At 35.7% G+C, this 23,761-nt stretch overlaps 2 protein-coding genes and 1 long non-coding RNA gene across 5 annotated transcripts in view; 2 read left to right on the plus strand and 1 right to left on the minus strand.

The window, feature by feature from the left end:
* The window catches only part of LOC111868999, a 9,756-nt gene extending 5,435 nt beyond the window's left edge, over positions 1 to 4,321 (plus strand). The window contains exons 3-4 of the mRNA XM_023860162.2: positions 596 to 936; positions 3,017 to 4,321. Coding sequence (XP_023715930.1) covers positions 596 to 936; positions 3,017 to 4,172 — 1,497 coding nt within the window. The 3' untranslated portion in view covers positions 4,173 to 4,321. The remainder of the gene's footprint in view (positions 1 to 595; positions 937 to 3,016) is intronic.
* Positions 4,322 to 7,193: 2,872 nt separating this feature from the next.
* Positions 7,194 to 8,034, minus strand: LOC111869005. The gene is made up of 2 exons (XR_002843597.1): positions 7,761 to 8,034; positions 7,194 to 7,542 (listed from the first exon to the last, which is right to left on the minus strand). It is a non-coding gene; the product is annotated as an uncharacterized LOC111869005 (long non-coding RNA).
* Positions 8,035 to 8,078: 44 nt separating this feature from the next.
* Positions 8,079 to 21,549, plus strand: LOC111869001 (zinc finger protein 84). 3 transcript variants are annotated; one of them, XM_033753270.1, is made up of 5 exons: positions 8,079 to 8,376; positions 11,590 to 11,757; positions 14,984 to 15,252; positions 17,151 to 17,425; positions 21,341 to 21,549. In XM_033753270.1, exons 1-5 carry the CDS (start codon positions 8,218 to 8,220, stop codon positions 21,355 to 21,357), a joined length of 888 nt encoding a protein of 295 aa, XP_033609161.1. In that variant the 5' UTR covers positions 8,079 to 8,217; the 3' UTR covers positions 21,358 to 21,549. The 3 variants fall into 3 exon arrangements, with proteins under 3 accessions (XP_033609161.1, XP_023715932.1, XP_023715931.1); XM_023860164.2 differs by lacking the exon at positions 21,341 to 21,549 and adding an exon at positions 17,503 to 18,046; XM_023860163.2 differs by lacking the exon at positions 21,341 to 21,549 and having other exon boundaries at positions 8,080 to 8,376; positions 17,151 to 19,791.
* The last annotated feature ends 2,212 nt before the right edge of the window (positions 21,550 to 23,761 follow it).

Genomic DNA, 23,761 nt, shown 5'->3' on the forward strand with positions numbered 1-23,761 from the left:
CAACCTGCTACTGATGGTTTACTCTTATTAAATTCTAAATTATGTACATATTTTTGATAATCATTATTATTTATTGTGTCATATATATATATATATATCTGTATATTTTCAGTGCATTTATCCATTTCTTTTGCATATAAGATGGTTTCTTAACTGTTTTTCGAATGCATTGTTAATATTTTTAGTTGCCTAAAACTGTCTCTACCTGATTCCCTTTGTTTTAACCCTGCTGTATATCTTAACAGCCCTTTTTTAAAGGGTAAATATTTGTCTAGTGACAGCCTTCACACTCTGGCTCCATAGTGCCAAATCAGCAAGTAATGTCATGAGCATTTTGATGCACCATTCACTGACATCTGTATTATAGTAGTGGCATTGAAGAAAATAGTTACTCCATTTAGATAATTCTATATTTCTCTGAAAAAATGAGCTATTTACTAGTTTACTTTATTATGTAATTTTGTATAGTAAGTGTAAATAAAACACAAATTCAGCACCATCACATTCAATTTTGTATGCGTACATTCTAGAGCTGTACAAAGAGATGGTTACCATAAGGTAAAGTTGTCTCTATACTGTTCTTATGTATTCACAGACAAATGTGGAAATCAAGCAAGAAAGACCAAATATGCCATCATCTACGTCACCACCCCCACCACTGCTGTCACCAGAGCTACCACTTACACTGCAGCCACTGCAACCACTACCTTCAACGCCACCAGTACCACCCATTGTCAAGCTCAGTCAAGACATCTCAGCAACAAATCCAGTGCCCAATAATTTATATACTAATGTACATGCCGAAAATTTGCAGCATACTTCAGCAGCTTCTCCTGCAAACATTGTATTTCTTAACTCTGAGCAGGGTGAGTACTTCCTGCCAGAAGGGTCAGAGGCAGCAACCTCAGACACCAGCACAGATGATCATGATGCAGGGTAAGAATCATTTTCAGTCATGAATTTGCATGTATATCAAAGTGAGTATAGCTTATTTTAAGGCATATTCAACTGGCTTGACTGAGGAAAATGATGGAAAACATGAGTCTCTTGATAGCAGGTTTTGTGACTGAGAAAATAGTCTGATACCTCCATGTATGAAGTCTGGGTGCCAACTGCTCAGCTGTGACATCATGCTGTTGTGATTGAGCTTCATATATACATGAGACACAAGCGTCGACCTCCTATGGTCAGGGAAAGTCAAACAAGTGTGCAAGAATGTTTCATTGCTAGATGCTAATGGGGGCACATTCTCACTCTAGTTTCTATTGCTTTGTTGGTTGCTTGTTTAGCTCCTCGTTCTTAAATTGTTGATTTTTAATTCCTAATGTACACATTTGATTTAGTTACAACAACTTTTATCAGAGTTTTGACAGAGGACCTCAGAATAATAGTGCTGAAGGTTCCAAGGCTACTTGCCTGCCATGCCTACAGTAAAGACATGTACCTTTCCAATTTTCTATATCGCTGATTCTCAGAGGCCACAGTGATTCTGAAGTGCATCTCTGCATATTTAGTAGCCATATATGTAAATACAGTAATACAGAAAAATCAGAAGTTGCCAGATTTAAAGTCATCAATTTGTGTTCCACTTTCAACTTTGTTACTTATGTTTACTTTAATAGGACATTAGTTCTGTCATGTCTGTCCATCTGTACAAATGTCCCTTAAGCCTGGAGCCATAGGCAGTACAGCTACTCCTCAATCTATGCAGTGGTTGTTCCAAAGAAAATTCTCAGGATGAAACCACATCAATTGAATACAATTTTGAAGCCGAAATGAGAATGTTATCGAGCAAGTGCGGACTTTGGTCATGGAGGACTGTCGTATCACAGTCTGAGAACTTGCGAATGAGCATTGGATTGGTACATTCAATTTTGCCAGAGGATTTGCGAAATTTGTACCAAAACTGCTAACAATGGAGCAGAAGCGACGCCATCTGGAAATTGCACAGGACATGCTGGACAATGCAAACAGTAACCCCAACTTTCTGAACACCATGATCACAGGCAATGAGTCGTGGGTTTATGGGTACGACCCGGAAACCAAGATGCAGTTGTCACAGTGGAAACATCTGACATCCCCGAGGCCAAAAAAAGCACGGCAGATCCGCAGCAATGTCAAGGTCATGTTGGCCGTTTTCTTCGACTCCTGTGGGGTTGTGCATCATGAGTACGCACCACAAGGCCAAACCATCACAAAGGAATACTACCAGGGGGTCCTTCGTCACCTTCGTGATGCTGTGCGGCGCAAACGACTGGATCTGTGGGCAGCAAAAACTTGGTAGCTNAACTACAGTATAACCTTCTAATATACATTGAATTATGTCATCATCTTTAAGATCATGCTCAGAAACAGCCAAGATATGTTGGGGAGGGGGGGTTAGTTTGAAGGAATGCTGTAAATAACTCAGTTTTGTTTCTGATGTATTGTGCATTTTGATGTATTATTTTAAGCCTTTGCTTTCATTGTTTTTTTATTATGTAATGACTGGTGCATTTTGGATCTAGCCTTTTTTATTAGTTTCCCTGATTTGATTACGTTTGAATTTTTGTTGTTGTTATTGCCTGTTATTTTACTTATTTCTTGAGTAATTTGCTCTTTACCTATTCTGTTTAGGTGCTGTTCATGCCTTGTATGATAAGCTCTACTTACGTTGCTCAAGTCCAGGGCTCTTACATTTCAGAATCTTTTACGTATCTTCTTTATGTCCACATTTGCTTCCCAAATTTCCTAATTGACTACTGATTCTTTTATCAGATCATGTCTAGTTGGTATATTGAGAAAAACATTTGTACAGATTAGGGCAGTAACTGTGACACCTCCCATAATTACTACATGATCCCATGGGCCTAGTGATGAGCAATCTCTTTCACAGTTTTTGAGTACATCGTTTACCTTGGTGCTAGGCCTCTCTTCAGCATACACGAAACATCAACTTTTTTCTTTGTTTGTTTGTTTTTTTTTTTTTATGTGACATTGTGCATCTGTATGTATCATATGTTGCATTTTCTTGCAGGTTTCCTGATTTAGGGGTAAGTGAGAAAATGGCACCAGATACAAAAACTGAAACATCAAGAACTGAATCAAGAAAACGTAACAACTCTTCAGGTAGTGTTCAGAAGTCAAAAAAAAGAAAGAAAACTCAAAATCATTTCAGATCTCCTCATAACAATCAAGTTAATGGTTTTAGAACTGTCATGTCTGAAGATTCCAATAAAGAACGAAGCGCGGAATATCGTAAACCTGGGCCAAAGTGTCATGTTAGGGCCCAGCAGGCAAGTATAAGTGACATGTTAAATCTCAGATCAGAAGCTAAAGAACCAGAACAGGAAAACAAAGTGAAGCACAAATCTGGCCCAAAATCCCAAGTTGCAGGCAACAATGATAATTTAGATAGTGATAACTCTGATGTTGAATTTGTACTTTATAAGCCTCCAAACTCATTCTTAGATGTAATAGATTTAACAGATGCTGTTGATAAGTCTGTAGAAGGAGAGAATGGAAATGACCCAAAGGAAGCACTTGTGCCACATGTTGTAATGACCAAAATTCCTGGAATGTGCAACATTTACACATGTTCTTTTTGTGAAGGTTCATTTACTTCTGCAAGAAGTGCAAACAGGCATATGTGCAAGGTCAACAGACTTTTCTCAGTATCACCCACAGAAGTGGAACTTGGGGGAAAAAACCCTGAGGAAAAGACACTAGGGGAAGAGGCCTCTAAGAACAAAGTACCAGAGGAAATGACATCTGAGGACAAGACAGAAGGGAAAGGCACCTCTGAGGGTCAGGCAGAAGGGCAAAATACCACCGAAAAGAATGTCCTTGAATATGCGAAAGGAAGCAGTGATGGAAGCACTTTAAATGAACATACATTTTCTGCATCTTCTAAATTATTGTCTGAATTACAGAGAGTAACATCTGAAACAAAAAGTGCTGAAACTGGACATAAAGATAATGGCAGTGAAGTTGACACTAGTTCAGCTAGTTCTGGATCACATATATGTGATATCTGTGGTGTTAGGTGCACCAGACTAGTAGCCTTGGCATCACACAAAGACAGACACTTATACTCAATGAATGAATATGAAGAAGACAGTTGTGACAATGTATTATTTAATGTTAGGAAGAAGAAGAAACGTACCCTAAAGACGGTGACAGAAAGTGAATGAATGTTTTATCAGCTATGCTGTTTTGTAATTTGTTAAATTTATTGGACTGTCCTTGATTACTATTCATAAATTGTCTAATGAAAATTATTATTTATATTTAAAAATTATGTTATGAAGTAGGCAAGATAGACTAAAGCATTGTTTTATATGAGGGGACCCATTTACTGATGATCATGTGTTTAATTCAACATGGAGTTATGATGCAAAAATTGGTAGGTGATTAATATGAGCTTCTGTTCTGTTGAAAATACCAGTGACTGCAATCTTTCCTTTGCACAGGAATTCATTGTAATCGTTAGGGGAGACAGATCATCTATATATATGCATCCCATTGGCTGGGCCAAGATTAGACAGCAGGTCCAATACATAGAGACTGCTGAATTTTTGGGCCTTTTTCAGGTTATGAGCCATTGTAGTTCAGTCAATAAAGAGGTAGGTTGCAGACTGGATGGCTGGAGTTTGATATGTTTTTCTTTACCACGCCCTAGGTTAAACCCATAGAGTGGATCAGACTGCTTTTCTCCATCATAGAGCTTTACCTGAATGCCCCCTTTGCACCTTCTTAGATCTGACACTAGAATGATTTCATTTTGCCTCTCTAAGGAAGGCATGACAGTAGTATGCAGTTATGACCTGCTCTAAAGAAAACAGTAATCAGCTTAATGTTTCATTTATTTCTGCAAGAGCAAATGCAAGAAAGTCATATGTATGGCTCAGTTTTATTGATTTCATATCATATCACACATCATATCACATATTTGTCTAAAATTCTGCTGTCTTAACATTCACAATATTTTTTATTAAATCTGGTTATTACATGGAATAATAACAGAAGTCTGAACATGGCTATTATGATCCACTGTGCAGGTACAGCCTTGATCTCACCTTTCATTTCTCAGTTTCAGGTCCTCTAAAGGGATTGGTTTCATTAAGAAACTGTTGCATGTTTTTGAGGTGGAGCTGTAATGGCTGACTTAATAAAGTGACAAGTTACAGGCTAGCTGGCAGAAGTTTGATTTTTGACATTTTTAATTATTGCCTTCGCCAATATATCCATAAGTATGTCCAGTGGGAACCAGTATATTGTGGCATGTCCTCTGAAAGCCAGAATAATTTAACATGAAGAGACATCCATTACTAGGTATGGCACAGTAAATACCACATCAGTTTAGCAACACATGCATACAACAATAGAAGACCTGTCAGAGGCAGTGTTTTCTGTGCAACCCCTTCCAGCAGCACTGTGACTGCACTATTGCAGCTGTAAAAAAAGATGTTTTCTGTTGGGTTCATCATAAGGACCAGTGGGACAACCTATCTGAAGCCAACCAGTCTGAGTCTGAGGCTGTTGTGAGGCATTCACACCTGGTGGAGGAGACCCTATTGTTTAAGTCACTGTTCAGCAACACCGAGTTAGTTGTGAGACAGTCGCCAGACAGTAAGGATATGAACGTGGAAGCTGTTACCAGGTAACCAATGAAGACACAGCAGGCTGAGAAGACTTAGTGCATCGTGTAATGAACCCAAAGTTTGATGGTTCAAGTCACAGTAAAAGTAAAGTAAAAAGTAAAGCTATCCCTGTAACAGGCCATGAAGGCCCATAGGGTTGTGAGACGTTGAGGGTCCCACATTATCTAGACAATCAGCTCAAAGATGGCGGTAATGTTGTCAGCCTTACGCACTGGCCACGCTTTAATTATTTAATTAATTCCTGGTACTCATTTCTGTTAGAGGTGTGTCAACCCCAGGGCATACTGCAGCTGGATGGATTATGTCAATTGAAAAAATCCATTGACCTCATCGGGATTTGAACCCATGACCTTCCAGCTTGTAGCATAGTGCCTCAACCAACTATGCTACTGTGTGCCCCCCGTTCAAGTCGCAGTTCATCCTTCATTCTTAAATTTAATTTTTTTCATATTTCCTTAAATATTCTAGAGCATTCCAGAAATTGGAGAGAATTCTAGACCCAGAGATTCCAACCCAACTTCCTGTCTTTGTACATGTACACATACTCCCACCCAGCTCTTATATAAAAAGGGATTGTTTGCATTCGGACCTCACTCACTACCATAGGTTACACAACTGCTCACTACTCGCTGAAATTTCAACCTAGTACTTAAGTGCAAGCTCTCTTTATCAGCAGTGGAATGACATAGGACCACAGCAATCATAGAACAGTAAAGTAAGTAAGTCTTATTGAAATTAACTAAATTATTAATATACTAGGGCAGTGTATTACAAAGAAGTGAAACATTTTACTATGCTTACCAACTTCTCCATCTTGGAACAAAAATTTATATGTGAAAATCAAATTAGTAAATGGCAATTATACTGTCCTCAAAGAAATGCAAAAGCATATCCATGTCTATACTTTAAAAACATGTAAAGAAATTAATCCTTGACAAAGAAGATAAATGATGTAGATAAGTCCCACAACACCCAACCTTGTCGAGCAGTTAAAATTACACAGACCTACAATGCCAGTTATAATTCTAAAGAACAAATATATCATAAATCAAAGTTGCCAATAAACTATAAAAGAAAGTTATACTAATTAAATATGTATAGAAGTAATAACAGTATTTGAAACAGTATTACTTCTGAAATATTTTCAGTGTGGAACACACTGTGTAAATTAATCAAGGAATAGCAGTGGGCTTACCTATTTCAAGTATAATTGCAGAAAGTTGTTGCTCATAAGAACTAGAATGAAGACTAATCAAACACATAATGGGAGATAATACAATAGTCTACTTATCCCAGTATGTTGATATTCTTTGGTCACTCAATGTAGTGACAATCAATCAGTTTATAAATATATAAATCAACTAGGGCTCAAAAGGGAGTATCTTACACTTGGATTAAAATATTTAATAAATTACCACATAGTATAAAAAATTCAGCGCAAAACTTAAATAAATTCAAATATTCCCTTAAAAATTTTTTTTTTTAGATGAGTATTATAAATGGAAAACAGGGGATGATTGTGTTAATTACAGATAAATAAAACAACACTAGTCATTTTTAAAAAACTTTTATTGTATGATACCTATAATTCTCTGGATGTGCTTTTTTTCTATTATAGACAATGTTAGTATGTATTTTATTATAATAAGTTGCAGTGCAAGTGTTATATGCATGTTGTATTTAATTATAACATTGTCCTTAAGGTTTTAATTGTATTTCAGTGTGGAACCGTGGAGCATAGTGTTGACAATGACAGTAAATTTACTTGCATCAATAATTATTGCAACAACTGTTGTATATAAATTGTAATATCCTTATGACGTTGTCCTCTGGATTGATTTTATAGTAACTTGGTCTTTGATGTGTTCTATATCTGGAGGCGCCATCGCCAAATGTAGATCTGATGAACAAAAATAAATTCAATTGAATTTGTTCCGAGAATACTGTTTCGATAACCACGTGTGTTATCTGTGAAACTTATTAGTCTAAATAACATAATTTAGTTAACAGCCGACTGTCTTCTCCGTCATAGTATGCAAGTTATGAGCATTTTTAGGTTTACTTCTATGTCTTTAGCATACTTCCTTTTCTAAACACTGCGTTTAATATACTCCATACCAGAGACTACATACATCGACGTGTGATCATTCCGTAGCTTATGTCCTGTTGTTAATTATATTCCTGTACCAGGAAAATGAAAGTGTTGGCACAAATATTAATCTGTACATCACGCCTACCATAACACGATGAGCGCAAACGACCATCTCACTATTTGAAGTGTGATGTATGTATTTAGAATACCCATAAACGGTCATTACTTAAGGATGCACCATCAATGCCTTCGAAGAGAAATATATGATTGTCATGTTGGTTGTTACGGTTGTTACCATTGGAACTGATTATGTCACTTACTTGGCGCAAGAAGTTATTAGTTTTGTTTGCTTCCTGTGTTAGTAATGACAGTAACTTTATGTAGAGGCATGTTTGAATATTATGGTTCGTGAGTCGCTGGTTTCCGTACTGACAGGAGACGCAAAACATTAACTTCCGTGTCTGCTGTCGTAATTGTTTGTAGATGTTGTGTAACAACGATAACGCAATGGAGGGTTTGATATTTTCCGAAGATATTTGCAGGTTGTGTTTGTGGAGAAGCAGCAAACTCTTTCCGATTTTTAGCCTAGAGGGGGAACTTCAGGGAATACCACTGAAAATAGAAATGTGCTTACCCGTTTCGGTAAGTGAAGTGACAGATGTAGTTATGCTTCGTGGATACGAGGTTTTGTTTGTTTTTTCACAGCATTAAGTTCATTGCACCTTAATACGCGGCTTGTGTTGCATGTAACGTGCGGTTTACCTCTGCAACAAGGACATAATGTGTCGCACTTATCAGTTGCCGGGCATATAAAACTCACATGAGGGGTACATTGTATTGTATTGTATTTATTGCATTCAAGCAAATCCAATTACAGGCCAACACCACTGGACATCTTCAACAAATGCTCCAACAATGGAACTAGTCAACATAAAATATACATAACACAATACCATGTTTAATTGTATAAATTGTATAAAATAAGTTAAAATTGTAATAAAAACACATTACATAATAAATTCATTCAACTTAGTTGAATCAACATGTTGATTTGGTAAAATTGTTTACCAGGCGGATGCCGGGATAGTACCACACTGTAGGCCATTGCAACCGCTTCCTCCCAAACACCAAATGTGAAGCATCACTCGAGTATCTTGGAATGAGTATATATCTATATACTACCATCACAGCTATACTGGATTGATGAATTTTAATTTGATGTTTTGCGAGAAGCCAGGGATATATTAACATATTAGCTTCTGAAGGAGAATTATATTACATAATCATTCCAAATTTGCTGTCATTATGGTAGGTGACCACATTACACTGCTTCATAATTAATACCTATGACTATTACCAAGAAAGAGAAGCTTGGAAGTTGAAGTGTTGTCGAGTGTATAAATTGGGGTTTTGCCCCCACCCCCATATAAAGCTCTGCGTTTTTAACAGTATTACGGATGTGTTAAAATAGATTACAATAGAATAGAGTTTATATTCCTTGAGATCTTCCTTGGCCTAAGCCATAAGTTCCCAAAGCAAGGGGTGTGAGGAGTTTTCTGAAGATCTGCAAAAGATCTTACTGAAAAAAAAAGAAGCTGCTGAGTTGATCAGTTCTGTGTTTCCAAATTTACCGCATATTTTTATCGCTTGGAACACAATGTGAACTTGATCAGATTGGTTTAGATGGTTATAACCTTGCTACCTCATACTGTAGAAAATCTGTAGAAAAAGGTGGGGTTTGCATTTTTGTTCACAAAAATTTGAACTATTTAAATGTTAATTTGAGTAGATATTGCAAAGATCAGGATATTGAGGTTAGTGCACTAAAACTAGATATTGAGGCCATGGATGAAATAAAATTGAATACTGTTTTTAATATTTGTGTATTGGCAGTCTGTAAAGCACCTTGTGGTAATTTTATTTCATTTCTTAGTGGATTAGATAGTATTATCAAGTCACTTTACAAAGCTGAATTGAAGTTTATTATATGTGGCGATGTAAATATAGATTACTTTATGGACAGTGAAAAAAAAAGACCACTTGATGCTTTGTTACAGTCCTACAATTTATCGGCTATAGTACACTTCCCCACCAGAGTCTAAAACCAATCAAACACGACAATAGAGAATATATTTATAGACATCCATAAAATTTTGAATTATACTGTCTTTCCCATATACATGATATACATGTATGATGGGTTATCAGATCATGATGCTCAATTGCTAATAGTAAAGGATGTAAGTCCAAAATTATTGAATCATCACATTTATACTATCAAATATACATAAATATTCTGTAGAAGATTCTGAAATTAGATTAAGTTATGAATCCTGGGACAGCATTTCCAGCAACAATGATAACATGAATGTGGATTCATTATTCAATATGTTCCTGAATAATTATTTAAGAATATTTTATACAAGTTATCCTCTCAAAAAAGTAATTGAGAGGGGTAATAAAAACCACTAGATAACTAGTATAAGGATTTCCTGTAATCATAAAAAATATCTTTATTTACTTGGTAGAGATAGTAATGATATAAACTTAAAAAGGCACTATAAGCAATACTGTAAAATGTTAGCAAGTGTGATTAAAGAAGCTAAAAGGTCACTGTACAATATTCAGTTTATTAATTCTAGTGGTAAAATGAAAACAGACTGGAAAATTATGAAAGCAGAAACAAATAGATTAAAGGGACATATGTTTTGTATTAATATTAATCTTTGACTTGTCCCATATCATGTATAATGATCCATGGATGAAATAAAATTGAATTGAATTGAATTGAATTTAGTAAATACCAAAGTTATCCTGAAGCTTTTAATAAATATTTCCTGGCTGCAGCTGGGAAAATGAGTCAGGACATCAAATATAGCGACACGAAAGGTCATAATAATAATAATAATTCAATTCAATTCTTTATTATTTATGTGCCGAGTCTACAGCCGCAGGGCCAATTACAGACAGTGCACAGGGTAGATACAAGTAATTACAATATGGATAAACACAACGTAAAGTCAAAGACAAATTACAGGCAAGCACTGGAGAAGAAAACAATAATGCAGGCAAGTAAACAAACAAACAGACAAACGACAATAATGATGATGATAATTTCATTAACATAAATCAATAATGCAGCCAAGTAAACAAACNATCAGGTCTTTAAGGTTAAAGAATTCACACAGTTATGATGAAATCTCTAGTCCTCCTCTAAATTATATTTGTAATAAATCTATAATAGCAGCGATCTTCCCTACTCATTTAAAATATTCTACTGTAAAATCATTATTTAAGAAGGGTGGTAAAGAAGATGTGACTAATTACAGACTGATCTCTTTATTAACTTCATTTTCTAAAGTATTTGAAAAAGTCATATGTGATAGACTTTTGCAACACATTGACGTCAGTAACATTTTGCTAACAGGACAGTTTGGCTTCAGACCTTGTGCATGAACATAAAAGGCCTCCTATAGATTGATTGATGAAATATTAAATGCGTTGAACAATAGAATGATGGTTGGAGGTATCTTTTGTGATTTACATAAAGCCTTTGATTGTGTTAATCGCAACATGTTTTAGTTTGCTTTCTTAAAATCTATTTAAGTTTACTGAAATTTTCATAAGTTAAAAACACTCTGTATTCCCCGTTAAGTGTGAATACACATTGCTAACAAGTCAAGATACTCTTGTTAAGTAAACCTATAACTGTTTAACATGATTAATGAGCACCACTGTTAAGGTTGTTGCCTATTCAACCAAAAAAGTAGTTCTCATGCTTGAATTTATGTACATCTCTGTATTTTTTCTTTTATTTGCAAACTATAGTAATTGGTTTGTTGTGTATGCTTTAAGGTGACCCGAGAAGATGTTCTTCCCAAACTAATTTGCAGCCAGTGTATCTACAAGTTAGAGATGTTTTCAGAGTTTCGAAATTCCTGTGTACGTTCAGAACAGCTCTTGAAGCGCTACACATCTCACGAGCCAGTTCAAATTCCAGCTTCCCACACTGTGGTATTGCAAGTGAGTTTATATTTGTAATTACTGGGTGTTCAGACTTTGTCCATTGTCCAGTATATAGAAACTAGAAAACACAGTGTTTCAGAAACTGGAATTGTTTCCGTCCTCGTGTGAGGGGGGGAGGGGAAGACACACTATTGGATCCCTTAGAGAAAGTTAACCTCAATCACTGGAGTTTATATTTGTTGTAGATTGTATGACTATAACATGTCACTGTACAAATGTCAGAGGTTCAGTTAGACTTATTCATTATTTGCCATTCTTACATGAAAATAGTATGCAGTCACCAGGTTGTTAATTTCAGTTTACAGAACAAAACAAATAGAAGTGAAAGCTGCATTCTTTTGAAAATATCACACTTTGCATGTACTAATACTAGTGTTGCTCCCTCACCACAAGTGGGCATGGCAGTCATGTGGTACTGTTGATCACAGAAAGTTAAAAGGTAGCAGTATGGGGAGGTGTCAGGTAACATGATGTTCATACCAAGTTGCTTGAAACTCAATCAGTTAATGTCTCTAATATTGAAGTTTGCAGTTGGATGATTACACATTTGCATGCTCATATGCAGACACACACAAGTTCTGTCTTCTGGGATACAATGCCATGTAGTCTGGTGAAAGTCAGTTGACACTACGGAGGAAAATACCACATCTGTGGCCATGCCTGAAGAATAAACCAAGCAAGAAACCAGTATGAAGTAGACAGCAAGCAGAGCAGGCTTCTTACTTCGTGTACTCTTCAAACCTGAAGATTAATCACTAAAAATTTCCTTTTAAGGGAATCTTTCTATTCAATAAATGAATACCTGGAATGATCTATAAATCTATAGTTAAGGTTTATTCTGAATGAAGTTCATATTGGTGTAATTGTGATAACATGTACTTATGGGCGTATTTTGTATCTGTACATCGTTGTTGCGACTCGAAAATTGTTCATTTGTTGTATGTATGTATGTATGTATGTATGTTGACAAAGTTGTGAGTTACAGCTGCTTTTATCATAATATTTTATCTATTTGTTATATTATACTTTTCATTTTATATCTTATTTTAGTATATATATAAATGGACTGCTTCTATATTTGTGGTGACTTGGCTTGCCTGTACGGATTGCTTGAGATAATAATAAATCAAATCAAACAGTGTCATATCCCAGAAGATAACCAATACTGTGAGAACCACAAGTCCAGTTAATTTTGTTGTATTGCATTTTACACTATATACCTTCTACATTTAATTCATAGTATTAAGTAATCATCGGTACTATTTTATTTATTGCAAATTTGATCATTTTATTTTATCTGCTATCTATTTTCCACCCCAAATACCATCATCATCTCGTGCAGTAGTGAGACTTTTAAAAAATGTAATCAGAGTAGTCACATTGGTATAGTTCTTTAAAAAAATGTAATCAGAGTAGTCACATTGGTATAGTTCTTTAAAAAAATGTAATCAGAGTAGTCACATTGGTATAGTTCTTTAAAAAATGTAATCAGAGTAGTCACATTGGTATAGTTCTTTAAAAAAATGTAATCAGAGTAGTCACATTGGTATAGTTCTTTAAAAAAATGTAATCAGAGTAGTCACATTGGTATAGTTCTTTAAAAAAATGTAATCAGAGTAGTCACATTGGTATAGTTCTTTAAAAAAATGTAATCAGAGTAGTCACATTGGTATAGTTCTTTAAAAAAATGTAATCAGAGTAGTCACATTGGTATAGTTCTTTAAAAAAATGTAATCAGAGTAGTCACATTGGTATAGTTCTTTAAAAAAATGTAATCAGAGTAGTCACATTGGTATAGTTCTTTAAAAAAATGTAATCAGAGTAGTCACATTGGTATAGTTCTTTAAAAAAATGTAATCAGAGTAGTCACATTGGTATAGTTCTTTAAAAAAATGTAATCAGAGTAGTCACATTGGTATAGTTCTTTAAAAAAATGTAATCAGAGTAGTCACATTGGTATAGTTCTTTAAAAAAATGTAATCAGAGTAGTCACATTGGTATAGTTCTTTAAAAAAATGTAATCAGAGTAGTCACATTGGTATAGTTCTTTAAAAAAATGTAATCAGAGTAGTCACATTGGTATAGTTCTTTAAAAAAATGTAATCAGAGTAGTCACATTGGTATAGTTCTTTAAAAAAATGTAATCAGAGTAGTCACATTACCGTTTTAAAGCATTCTTTACAAATTAAAAACACTGCCTTAAGTGGAGGTCATGTCTTTCAGTTCTTTTCTGACCTATGTCAGTGCATTGTACCACTGGATAGATTTTCTTAAAATGTGATGTGGGACATATTCATCAGACACTGAAACTCTGATTTTCAGCCATCCAGTTAATATAAATGGACTTCTGCATGTAACCCATACACAACTTTTTACAGATATTGTTGAAATTTGATATGGAAGACTTCCTCCAAAGTTTTAGGCATATCAGATCTTAAGCCCTGTTGATCCATAAAGGAGTTCAACTTACATAAGGTCATAAACTGACTTTTCTGTGTATATACTACCATGTGTATGGGGTTTGCTTTACGAATAACAGTGGGTCCTGGATTTGGTGACTGGATGTATTGGCACTTCTTTACAATTACACTTGATTTTGACAGCTTCCAATTAATGACTGTCTGCGACTTGCTCCATTCCTTACTGGACCACAAGCATCTTCTCTTCCACTGTGACAAATCACAGCCACGAAAGACATCTGTCTTGCAAATCTTGTATTAATTCAGGGCAACACTTTGATTTATACAAGCGTATTCATTGCTGCGGGAAAAAGTGTTTCCATAGCCACTGCATAGGAAATGATCATATTTGCTTCTGTTGTTCTCGTTTTCAGTCAATGTTTACCTAGCAAATGATCATATTTGTCCCAATACCTTAAACCACTTCACAGATTTTTTTTTAATTTGATGTCAGAGATTTCAATTACATGTTGTCTGGCAATTCCAATTCTCAACTGTATTAATCCATAGTAAAGCCTAGTTTTCCAAAGACCATAAATTTAATATTCCATGTATCCTTTAAACTCTTCCACAGATCTTGTTGGAATTCAGTATGCGAGACTCACTGATTTACATTTCATTATTCGTGTTTTGAAATAAGCTTAATAAACTTAAAAGAACACTGTGGGTAATTTTGTGTGCTGTACTACAGTACAGAAGAAAACCTTCCCAATTTTCTTAATTAAAGTATGTGCTAGTGTTATACATTGAAGGCTTTTTTTCAGATGCCGGAAGAATTGAAGGTAGAGGTTCAGGATCCAGATCCAATTGCAGTTGAACAAGAAATTCCATTCTTCTGTGTTATACCTACTGACATGCATAAGGAAGGCACTGAAGAATGTGGACCACGAAAAGTACAGGATGAGAATGTGAATAGGGTCAACAGGGAGGCAGCAGGGGTTGAGAACAGCAATGCAGTTGCCACAGCAATAAAGAAAAAGGTCAAAAGAAACCGAAAAGTTGTAAAACGAAAGCGTGCTGTCAAGAAACCGAGGTACTTTAGATTAACCCTTTGAGCGTGAAGTGAAACATTAAATGTCCACTATACTAGCCTTTCATATGTTGTCACATTCTTCCTGCCAATCTCCCAGCCACATCCCTGTCATCAGTCTGCACCTAACTGCATGATTAGTATATGATTCAAACGTTTCATGGTAGCAGTATGCATTGAAGTCCTGAGAAGACTTCATGGTAAACTGTAAACAGACATAGATTCTAAATGATTCTGACAGTGGTGTATAATACTCAAAATTACTTGGTTTTTGAACTTTGTCCATTGTCTGGTATTCTAAAAACTAGAAAACAACGTTTTGGAAACTGGATCTGTTTCCAGCCTCATGAGAGTAGAGTTCTCTCTAAGGAACCCAGCAAAGTTATTGTCTCCCCCTCTCACCTGAGGATGGAACAGATGCAGTTTCCAAAACATGTTTTCTGGTTTTTAGAATACCGGATGATGGACAAAACCCAGTAATTCTCTGTAAAGTTAAAGGTATAATTTTCACCATGCTAAATTAATTAAGCACCATGCCATGGAGACATACAGGGGAGTTGAGTTGTAGCTCCACCATTCTTGACCTTGACGGGAAAGGGCCCTCAATACCCATCATGTTTCCTTTAGACAGTTTTGTGTTTTTGAGATGATGATAAATGAATGCTAAATCAGACTTTTTAAATCTGAATTAGTGAAACTGAAATTGAGAATTCAGCAGAAGTCATCCTTTGTTATATAAGCTTTCATACTATGAACTTCCCCCGATACCTCCCATGAACAATACGCACAAATAGTAAGTTAAAAACCATCCCTTATGTAGTATACATAATATCCACATAAAAATATTATCAGTACTTGCAGAGTACAAATGAAACACTGAAGTTTAAACATTTCTTGCTCATTTGTGACTTACTACATAACTTATGTTAATGCCAAGTGTAACCATCATTGTTGTGGTAACCCAGAATTTCATAATTTCAGAGCTTTCATCTCACTGTTGCATTACTATCGTATACATGTAGAAAGACATGAAACATGAACTTCTTACTCATATGCACTCTTTTGTGAAATTGCCAAAACAGGCAGGGTTTCATAAAGGAAGAGAGAAGTCAGGTCCTACACTTCATCCCAATTAATCTTTCTTACTTCTCATGCCAAGTAACAGTTGCAGGTATTACTTTAAATGCAGTAACAGAAACTGTTAAATAGCTCTTGAAATGCTACCTTAAGGAATATCCTTGTCAGATCACTTATCATATTGTAAGCACATTTGTGATAAGGTCCAGTTTAATTATCCCACATAAACTAATATGTTAACACGGATCTGGTATTACTCAAACTGACAAGTTAAAAAATGTACTTCTTTTGGCTTATTTTGGACATCATCCATCGTCTGGTAAGTAAAAGACAAAAGACCACAACGTTTCGGAGACTGGATCTGTCTCCGTCTTCAGGTGGGTAGGGAAGGATAAACTGAGTAGGTTAGTAGGTTTATCCTTCCCTACCCACCTGAAAACGGAGACAGATCCTGTCTCCGAAACATCGTGGTCTTTTGTCTTTTACATACCAGACGATGGATGAAGTCCAAAATAAGCCAAAAGAAGTACAGTATACACCATCGTCAGAATCCTTTCAAGTCTGTCCAAGTTAAAAAATGCTCATAATGGCAGTAGTATATACAAGTACATATTCCTTATTCCAAGTTACACAGTTAGATGGCTCTTAGGCTATTTAATGGTGCTGTGTCAGTTGTGTTATTTATGTTGTGAACTTTGGAACCCGGTTTATTGCTCTTTATTACCACCTTTCCAAATGTATCGTAGTAAAAAGTATAGAGGATGAGGCTATAGAAACTAATACAAATTAGTGTGTAATGTCTGTTGTTTCTATTTTCTTTTCAGTAAAAAATCTGACCTTTTGGCAGCTCGTAGAGATCACACAAAACATGGGCGAAGTCGGTACCTAGGTTCTTCTCATGTGGCAGATGTACCTGCACTTACTGCCTCCAGGCAAGCTGTGCACATATGTAAACATTGCTCAAAAAATTTTCCTTCTAGGGCACAACTGAGTCGCCATCTCACATCTTCAAATTGTTTATTTCAGTATACATGTCGTTACTGTGCAAAAGTTTTTTGTAATGCTAAGAACAGAATTCACCATGAGAGAAATCATAGAGGTAAGAAGAATTTTATTTGCAGGATATGTAAACAAAAATTTCAGTCTTCATTTGATTTAAATGTACACACATTACAGGGCTGTGAATACTCTGCATTTTATGGCCAGCAACATTCAACTGTCATAACAGAAACAAAGCTGCAAAAGAAACAAGAAAGAGATACTGAAGGACTGAATGAAAAAAGACAATCTGAAGGCTTTTTAAACAAAATTTGGAATAATAAGACAGAACTCTTCAACTGTAAATATTGTAAGAAGGATTTCACAAATTTATTGCCATATAAAAAGCACATACGTACCTGTAGACATGTCATGGCCATGTCAAAAGTTAATGAAATGCAAAAAGCCCATATTAAACCAGCAAACAAAAGTGTTTCCCTGAGACTAAAGCAAGATAATTCTTCAGGAAATCGGAAAACAAAAAATAAAATTCCAAATGGTTTATCTGACAATATTGATATTATAGAATCATCAAGAGGAAAGGAAGTCTTGTTGGAAAATCAAAGAGCTACACCATTAGATAATCCGTTAGAAAAAGGCCCTTCTGATATCAGTCTTAAGGCATCTTTACTTGCAGTTCTTGGGCTTAAAGAAAAACCCAAACCAACTGATTTAAAAACAACAGAAAAGCCAGATGAGATGAAGATCAGTAAAACAAGTACAGACAATATAACAGATGAAGTGGTCACAGTTTGTGACATCTGTAGGAAAATATTTACATCCGAATCAGGCATGTTGAACCACCAAGCAACAGTACACAACAGAAATTTGACTTCTGAAAGGATTAACAGTCTAATGAGAGTAGAAATTTAGGATTTTAACATTGTAATTGCATAAGGTGGTTTTGTTATTTTAGCTGTTAGCATGGCAAGGATACATATTTGTGTATCCATATGTTTTTCTATGATTCATGGGGTTTTTTCCTTTTGTAACATTTCCTTTTCCTAATTCCCTGGTACAGTGTCTTTCTGCAGCACTTAGTAGTTACACAGCTGTTTGTTATTCTTATGGAATTGAGAGTTTCTCCAACATTAATACAAAAGCCTACCATTGGATAGTCTTAAGCCATTTAATTGCCATCCTTGCACCATCCATTGAATTGAATTGAATTGAACGGAATGCTTCTCCAAGACTAGGTTAGTACTGTCTCATTTATATGTAATGTTATGTGATTTTCTGCCCAAGACATAATATGTCTTGTATTTCTCCATTTGAACTGCATGTTCAGTGCTTTAACTTGCATGATTTAATCTCTATAAAATCAGAGTATAAACCTTGAACATCCTGTTTATGTAATTTTCTAAGTTTTCATATTCATTTAATATTTTCCTGAGATTTGTTTTCAAGTACATTTGTTTTTGTAGTGTGAGAAATCCAATGCACACCAACAAAATAATGTTATTAAATGTTTATATTTGAATTATAAGATATTAGGAAAGAAGATAAGGAGTTCTGGGCAGAACTCATAAAAACTGCTGCCCTATTATGCAGATTATCATTGATACAAATGTTATATTGTTAATGTTACATTTAGGTAAAATAAGTTCATAATCCAGCAGTAAGTTACTATTAGCTCATGGGTTAGTATATTGGACTTGTGCATAAATGGTCATAAGGTTAAGTCGTAAGGGAGTGTGTTTTTTAGCTTACATGCCTTTTAGTGAAAAAAAAAAGTAGGCTTACAAGATTGCTGTACTGTCTCTGTTTTCCACCATCAACTTTGGTGAACCAGTTGACTGATTATAACAAATTTTGTGTGACCATTGTCACTTCAGGCAACCCTGATTATGTACTTTTTAAGGTTTCTACAATCAGGAATAATGGCAAGAGAGGTACATGAACCTTTGTAGAATATGGTGACCATGTGAAATTCTCATTCCCTGTTCATTTTGGCATTGATGACTAATCAGCCTTTGTTGGCAGGTATGAAATTTTCTGTGAGGACAGACTGTAAAGCTTCCTGTGAATTATACATATGTAAAATATTGTTTTGGAGTGTAAATATTCTTACAAATTTTATGTAAAATATTGTTTTTATAAGCTAACAATTACAAATATAGTGGAAGTGCAAAACTTTGAGGATAACGCACATAAATTTAACATACAGTCTATGTGTAAGTAGTAAGACTTTTGCCAAAAGAGATGGTAGTGATGACAGCAAGAGCAATAATTCAGATATTATTTATTTGCATGCTGACTCAACAACCCAGGGGCCAATTACAAAGTAAGCACAAGTGAAAGAAAAACAAATAAAGCACAAAACATGCAATTCATAACATCTGAGTAATGGTGATGATAAGCGGCCTCCGTAGTCTAGAGGTAATGTTCCCACCTCATGACTTGTAGCACGCGGGTTCAAATACCCGGCGGAGGTCATCGAATTTTTAAGGGCGGAAAAATTCAGGGAACAAGTCCTCCGGGAGGGATTTTAAGCCGTGGGTCCCGTGTCATAGCTTTACGGTACGTAAAAGAACCTCATATCTCCAAAGGAGGTCACTGAGCCAAGTTACGGACGTTTCCCGCCCAACAGCAGTCTCTAATACCTCTGGTAGATGGGGGAAGCATTATAGGTACCTCTCAGTTAGTAGAACCAGTCTCGCTGGCTGGGCGGGACTGATGGTAAGCACCAGTACCGGTAGGATATAGAGACTGGTAGAAATCATAAAGGGAAGCACAATGGACCAATACAGGTCTAAGTGCATGGGGAAACCCACCCTCTCCAATAACTAACTAACTAATGGTGATGATAAAATATATTGTAACATCCTGTTGCATATCATTTATTAATCAATAAATGTCACTGAGTCACAGTCTTACGTGCAACACGTCCTTCTAAAACTTATTTAAAAGTTTCCTACATACACATCATGTGTCTTTTAAACCTTATATAAAGGGTTCTGTGCATTGCACTACATGTTTTGACCAACATTCGTCATTATCAGCTGTTTAAAATTGTTGGTGGAAATTGCTGTGCTTCCATTTTGTGATTCTAATATTCTATGTGTAGTGTCTAGACGCAACACTAGGAAGATATGCAGCTCCATAAAATACATGAGCACATAGATGGGACTACACATTGAATATTAGAAGCACAGAAGTTTCCACCAACAATTATCAACAATTGATGATGACTAGTGTTAGTCAAAACATGTAGTGCAATGTACAGATGCCTTTAAATAAGTTTTAGAACTCTGGCATAGATCCTTAAAGTGGAAGGACGTAACAACTCTGTCCCCATAAAACTCTGGTTGCAAATTGGTGATATATAAACAGATATGTGAAATTAAATAAGCACAAAAATAATTAATAGTTACTGCAATTATATATACATAACGTTGGTTAAAAATTTGTGTTACACTGACCTCCCAAGAAGACCAGTACACCCCGAGAAAGACTCTTGGCTCACCCGCATAACAGGACTTAGTAATTAAAGTGAACCCTTGCAAAACATGAAGTCATGACAGTGTCAAAGGCATTGCTGCAAAAGAGCAATGGTTACAGTACAGATCCTGCGTATGTTAAATTTGTCGGTTATATCATCTAAGTATCGTGCTGCAGCCATGTTTATCATGTTAGTAATTTTTTTATGATTTTCTGTAGATATGTGGTTGAAGTGCATTAACATATATGTATAGTTTTGTTGTACATTTATTTTTAGAGTAGTGTATTTATTTACTTTTGACAGAATTTGTATGTTATACTTCATTGTATTTGTTGGCCAATGTATATAAGACACATCTGCATACATGACTGACAGGTGTACTTCATGAAATTCTGGTCCTTTGCTAATTCTTTTGCACTTTCCAAGTGGCATATTTTGAACCAGAATTGAAAAATAAAGATTACTTGTGTAAAGTAAGTATATTCATATAATATGATTATTTATGGTTTATGGTAAAGCTATCCGTATTAACAGGCTGTGGAGGCCCATAATGTGAGATGTCGAGGCTCCCACATTTTCTAGACACAGATGGATTTTTGGCTTCAGCAGATTTCTGATTGTTCCCAAAAGTTAAGTTGGTGATGAAATGAAACCGTCACGACACCAACCAGGACATCCAAAGGAATCTACCACAGTTTTAAATGCATTTCCACAAAAGGAGTACAGTGACTGTTTTCGAAAACTTTTCAACCGATTCCAGCTATGTATTGATTCAGAAGGAGACTATTTTGAACAAAAAGAGTGAAATTTTGAAAATAATTCACGTCTTGTATTTTTAATGAACACAATTCTGACAGAACCTGGACACACTGTGTATACTACATGCCATGCCCATCTCATCCTCCTTGACTTTAGCATTCTAATTATGCTTGGCAAAGGGTGCAGTTACAACACAACACAAGTTTATAACCTGAAATGAATGCAAATGTTTTAAATCTGACTGATTTTTATAACAGGCCTGAGGTGAAAGGGAGAGAACAAAGAGGTAAAGAATGATAGTTTTTTCTTCATTAAACATTCCCCCAGGTAAGATAAGATCATGAAAATCCAGAAGGTTTCCTTGGACCAGACTTGAATCAGCACAGTTCTGACCAAAGAGAATAACAGTTCAGGCTTATCGGAGGAGAGGATTAAATTATTTGTAATATGCTTTCCATTATGGTTAACAGCATTGGTGCCATTTGAATTGTCTGTTCTGTACATGTCTGTAAAGGGCATGCATTTCTCATGCACCATAAAGAGAATTTGGTTGGTTCATGAACTGGAAATGGATAACAAATGGTTGCTTGCAGTATCTTAATGTTTTCAGTGATTGACATGGTCATATGTAGGATTTACTGTAATACTCTTGAGATACGCTTTATAAACTTGTGAGGTTGGCTTGCATTTCAATTTACATATTGTATCTAATTTGATTGTTTATCTGGTTTGATGGTGTGTGTTATATTTAATTATAGGTTAACCATGCCAAGTGAGACTATATTGTTGACAAATTCTAATCCTTTAAGCATTTGGAAAATAGGATATCAAGAATGATGCATTTAATGATCTGACTTGTTCGAGTGTTACTATTGTAGCAATTATGAATGCCAAATAAAAATTAAATGAACACAGAATGGGGTAGACACACTTCATACTGGAAGAATACTAGCACTATAAACAGAAAGGACACTTTGTTTGGAAGAAGGAAAGACTGAAGGGGGTTTTAGATCTGATGTGACTGGTTGTTCTTATTGTTTTCATTGGAGAGTAATGGCCAATGAAAAGAACAGATCTCAATGTATCTCGGCTACTAAAAGGAACTTGCACAAGTGGAAAACAAATGTTAGTAATAATTACTTTCTTAGGAGGACATTAATTAAAAATTTTAAATTCGCTTAGTGGGGTGTGGAATCCAACTGGGTCCACTTGGCACGGCGGCCACTGATTGGCCTATTTTAGCCTGCCCTGAGTAATTATGATGATGGAGAATTTGGTGGAATGAAGATTGGTAGGGGAAACCGAAGTACTCTGAGAAAACCCGCCCCAGCGCCGCTTTGTCCACCACAAATCCCACTTGACCAGACCCGGAATCAAACCCGGGCTGCCGCGGTGGGAAGCCAGCGACTAACCACTTGAGCTATGGCGTGGTCTTAGGAGGACATTAAGAAATGGCATGTTAACAGGAGTCGACAAAAAATAAAGCACCTTTTGCATTGAAATTCTCAGTATAAAGATTCCTAGGCATGCAGAAGTTGGTATACCTTTACCAAGCAAAATTTTCAAATGAAGCGAATTGAATCATTACTGCAAATTAGGGTGAACATATTTGAAAAGTATTATTTGTAATGAAAAGAACAATAAGATTGCAGTCAATAAAAGTAATTTGTTTTAATATAATTCCATAGTACTGTACACAGTGCATTTACATCACACACACACACATTGCCTTTTAGTGAGAAAATTAGGAAATTAGTGTGTTTTCAATTTCCCACTGGCGAATGAACACCTATCTTGTGAGATATAATACTATGTAGTTTGCTGAAAATCAACCGACATTTTGGAGGCACTGGTTGCCTCCATCTTGAGATTCAAAGAATAAGCAAAGCAAGAAATCTACTTGAAGTAGATGACTCCAAAACGTAGGTCAACTTTCAACGGACTACACGGCGTTATATCCCAGAAGGTGAAAACCTTAGCAGCTTTGTAATTGTGACATGTGTAAACGTCATTAATTGGCTTTCATATACCCTTGTGGACCCTTATTTATCCTCTTGCATATGGCGAGTGGCCAATATAGTTGTAACTTGTCCACCAGAGATTCTGGCCTGTCGGTATAATTTTTCAGAATATCCTGAACTGGGTCTGAGTTGTTACATGCAGCTAAAATATGGGCGCGTTTTGTTTTTTTTTTTT

This window comes from Cryptotermes secundus, unplaced genomic scaffold, assembly GCF_002891405.2.
Source record: "Cryptotermes secundus unplaced genomic scaffold, Csec_1.0 scaffold70, whole genome shotgun sequence".
Lineage (NCBI taxonomy): Eukaryota > Metazoa > Arthropoda > Insecta > Blattodea > Kalotermitidae > Cryptotermes > Cryptotermes secundus.

What these genes read in the sequence shown, in the direction of transcription:
- LOC111869001 (XM_023860163.2), top strand. Translation starts at nt 8,218, where the DNA reads ATGTTGTGTAACAACGATAACGCAATGGAGGGTTTGATATTTTCCGAA. An exon ending in AAATGTGCTTACCCGTTTCG is followed by an intron (nt 8,377 to 11,589) that starts GTAAGTGAAGTG and finishes GTATGCTTTAAG; the next exon opens with GTGACCCGAGAAGATGTTCT. An exon ending in CGTGCTGTCAAGAAACCGAG is followed by an intron (nt 15,253 to 17,150) that starts GTACTTTAGATT and finishes TTTTCTTTTCAG; the next exon opens with TAAAAAATCTGACCTTTTGG.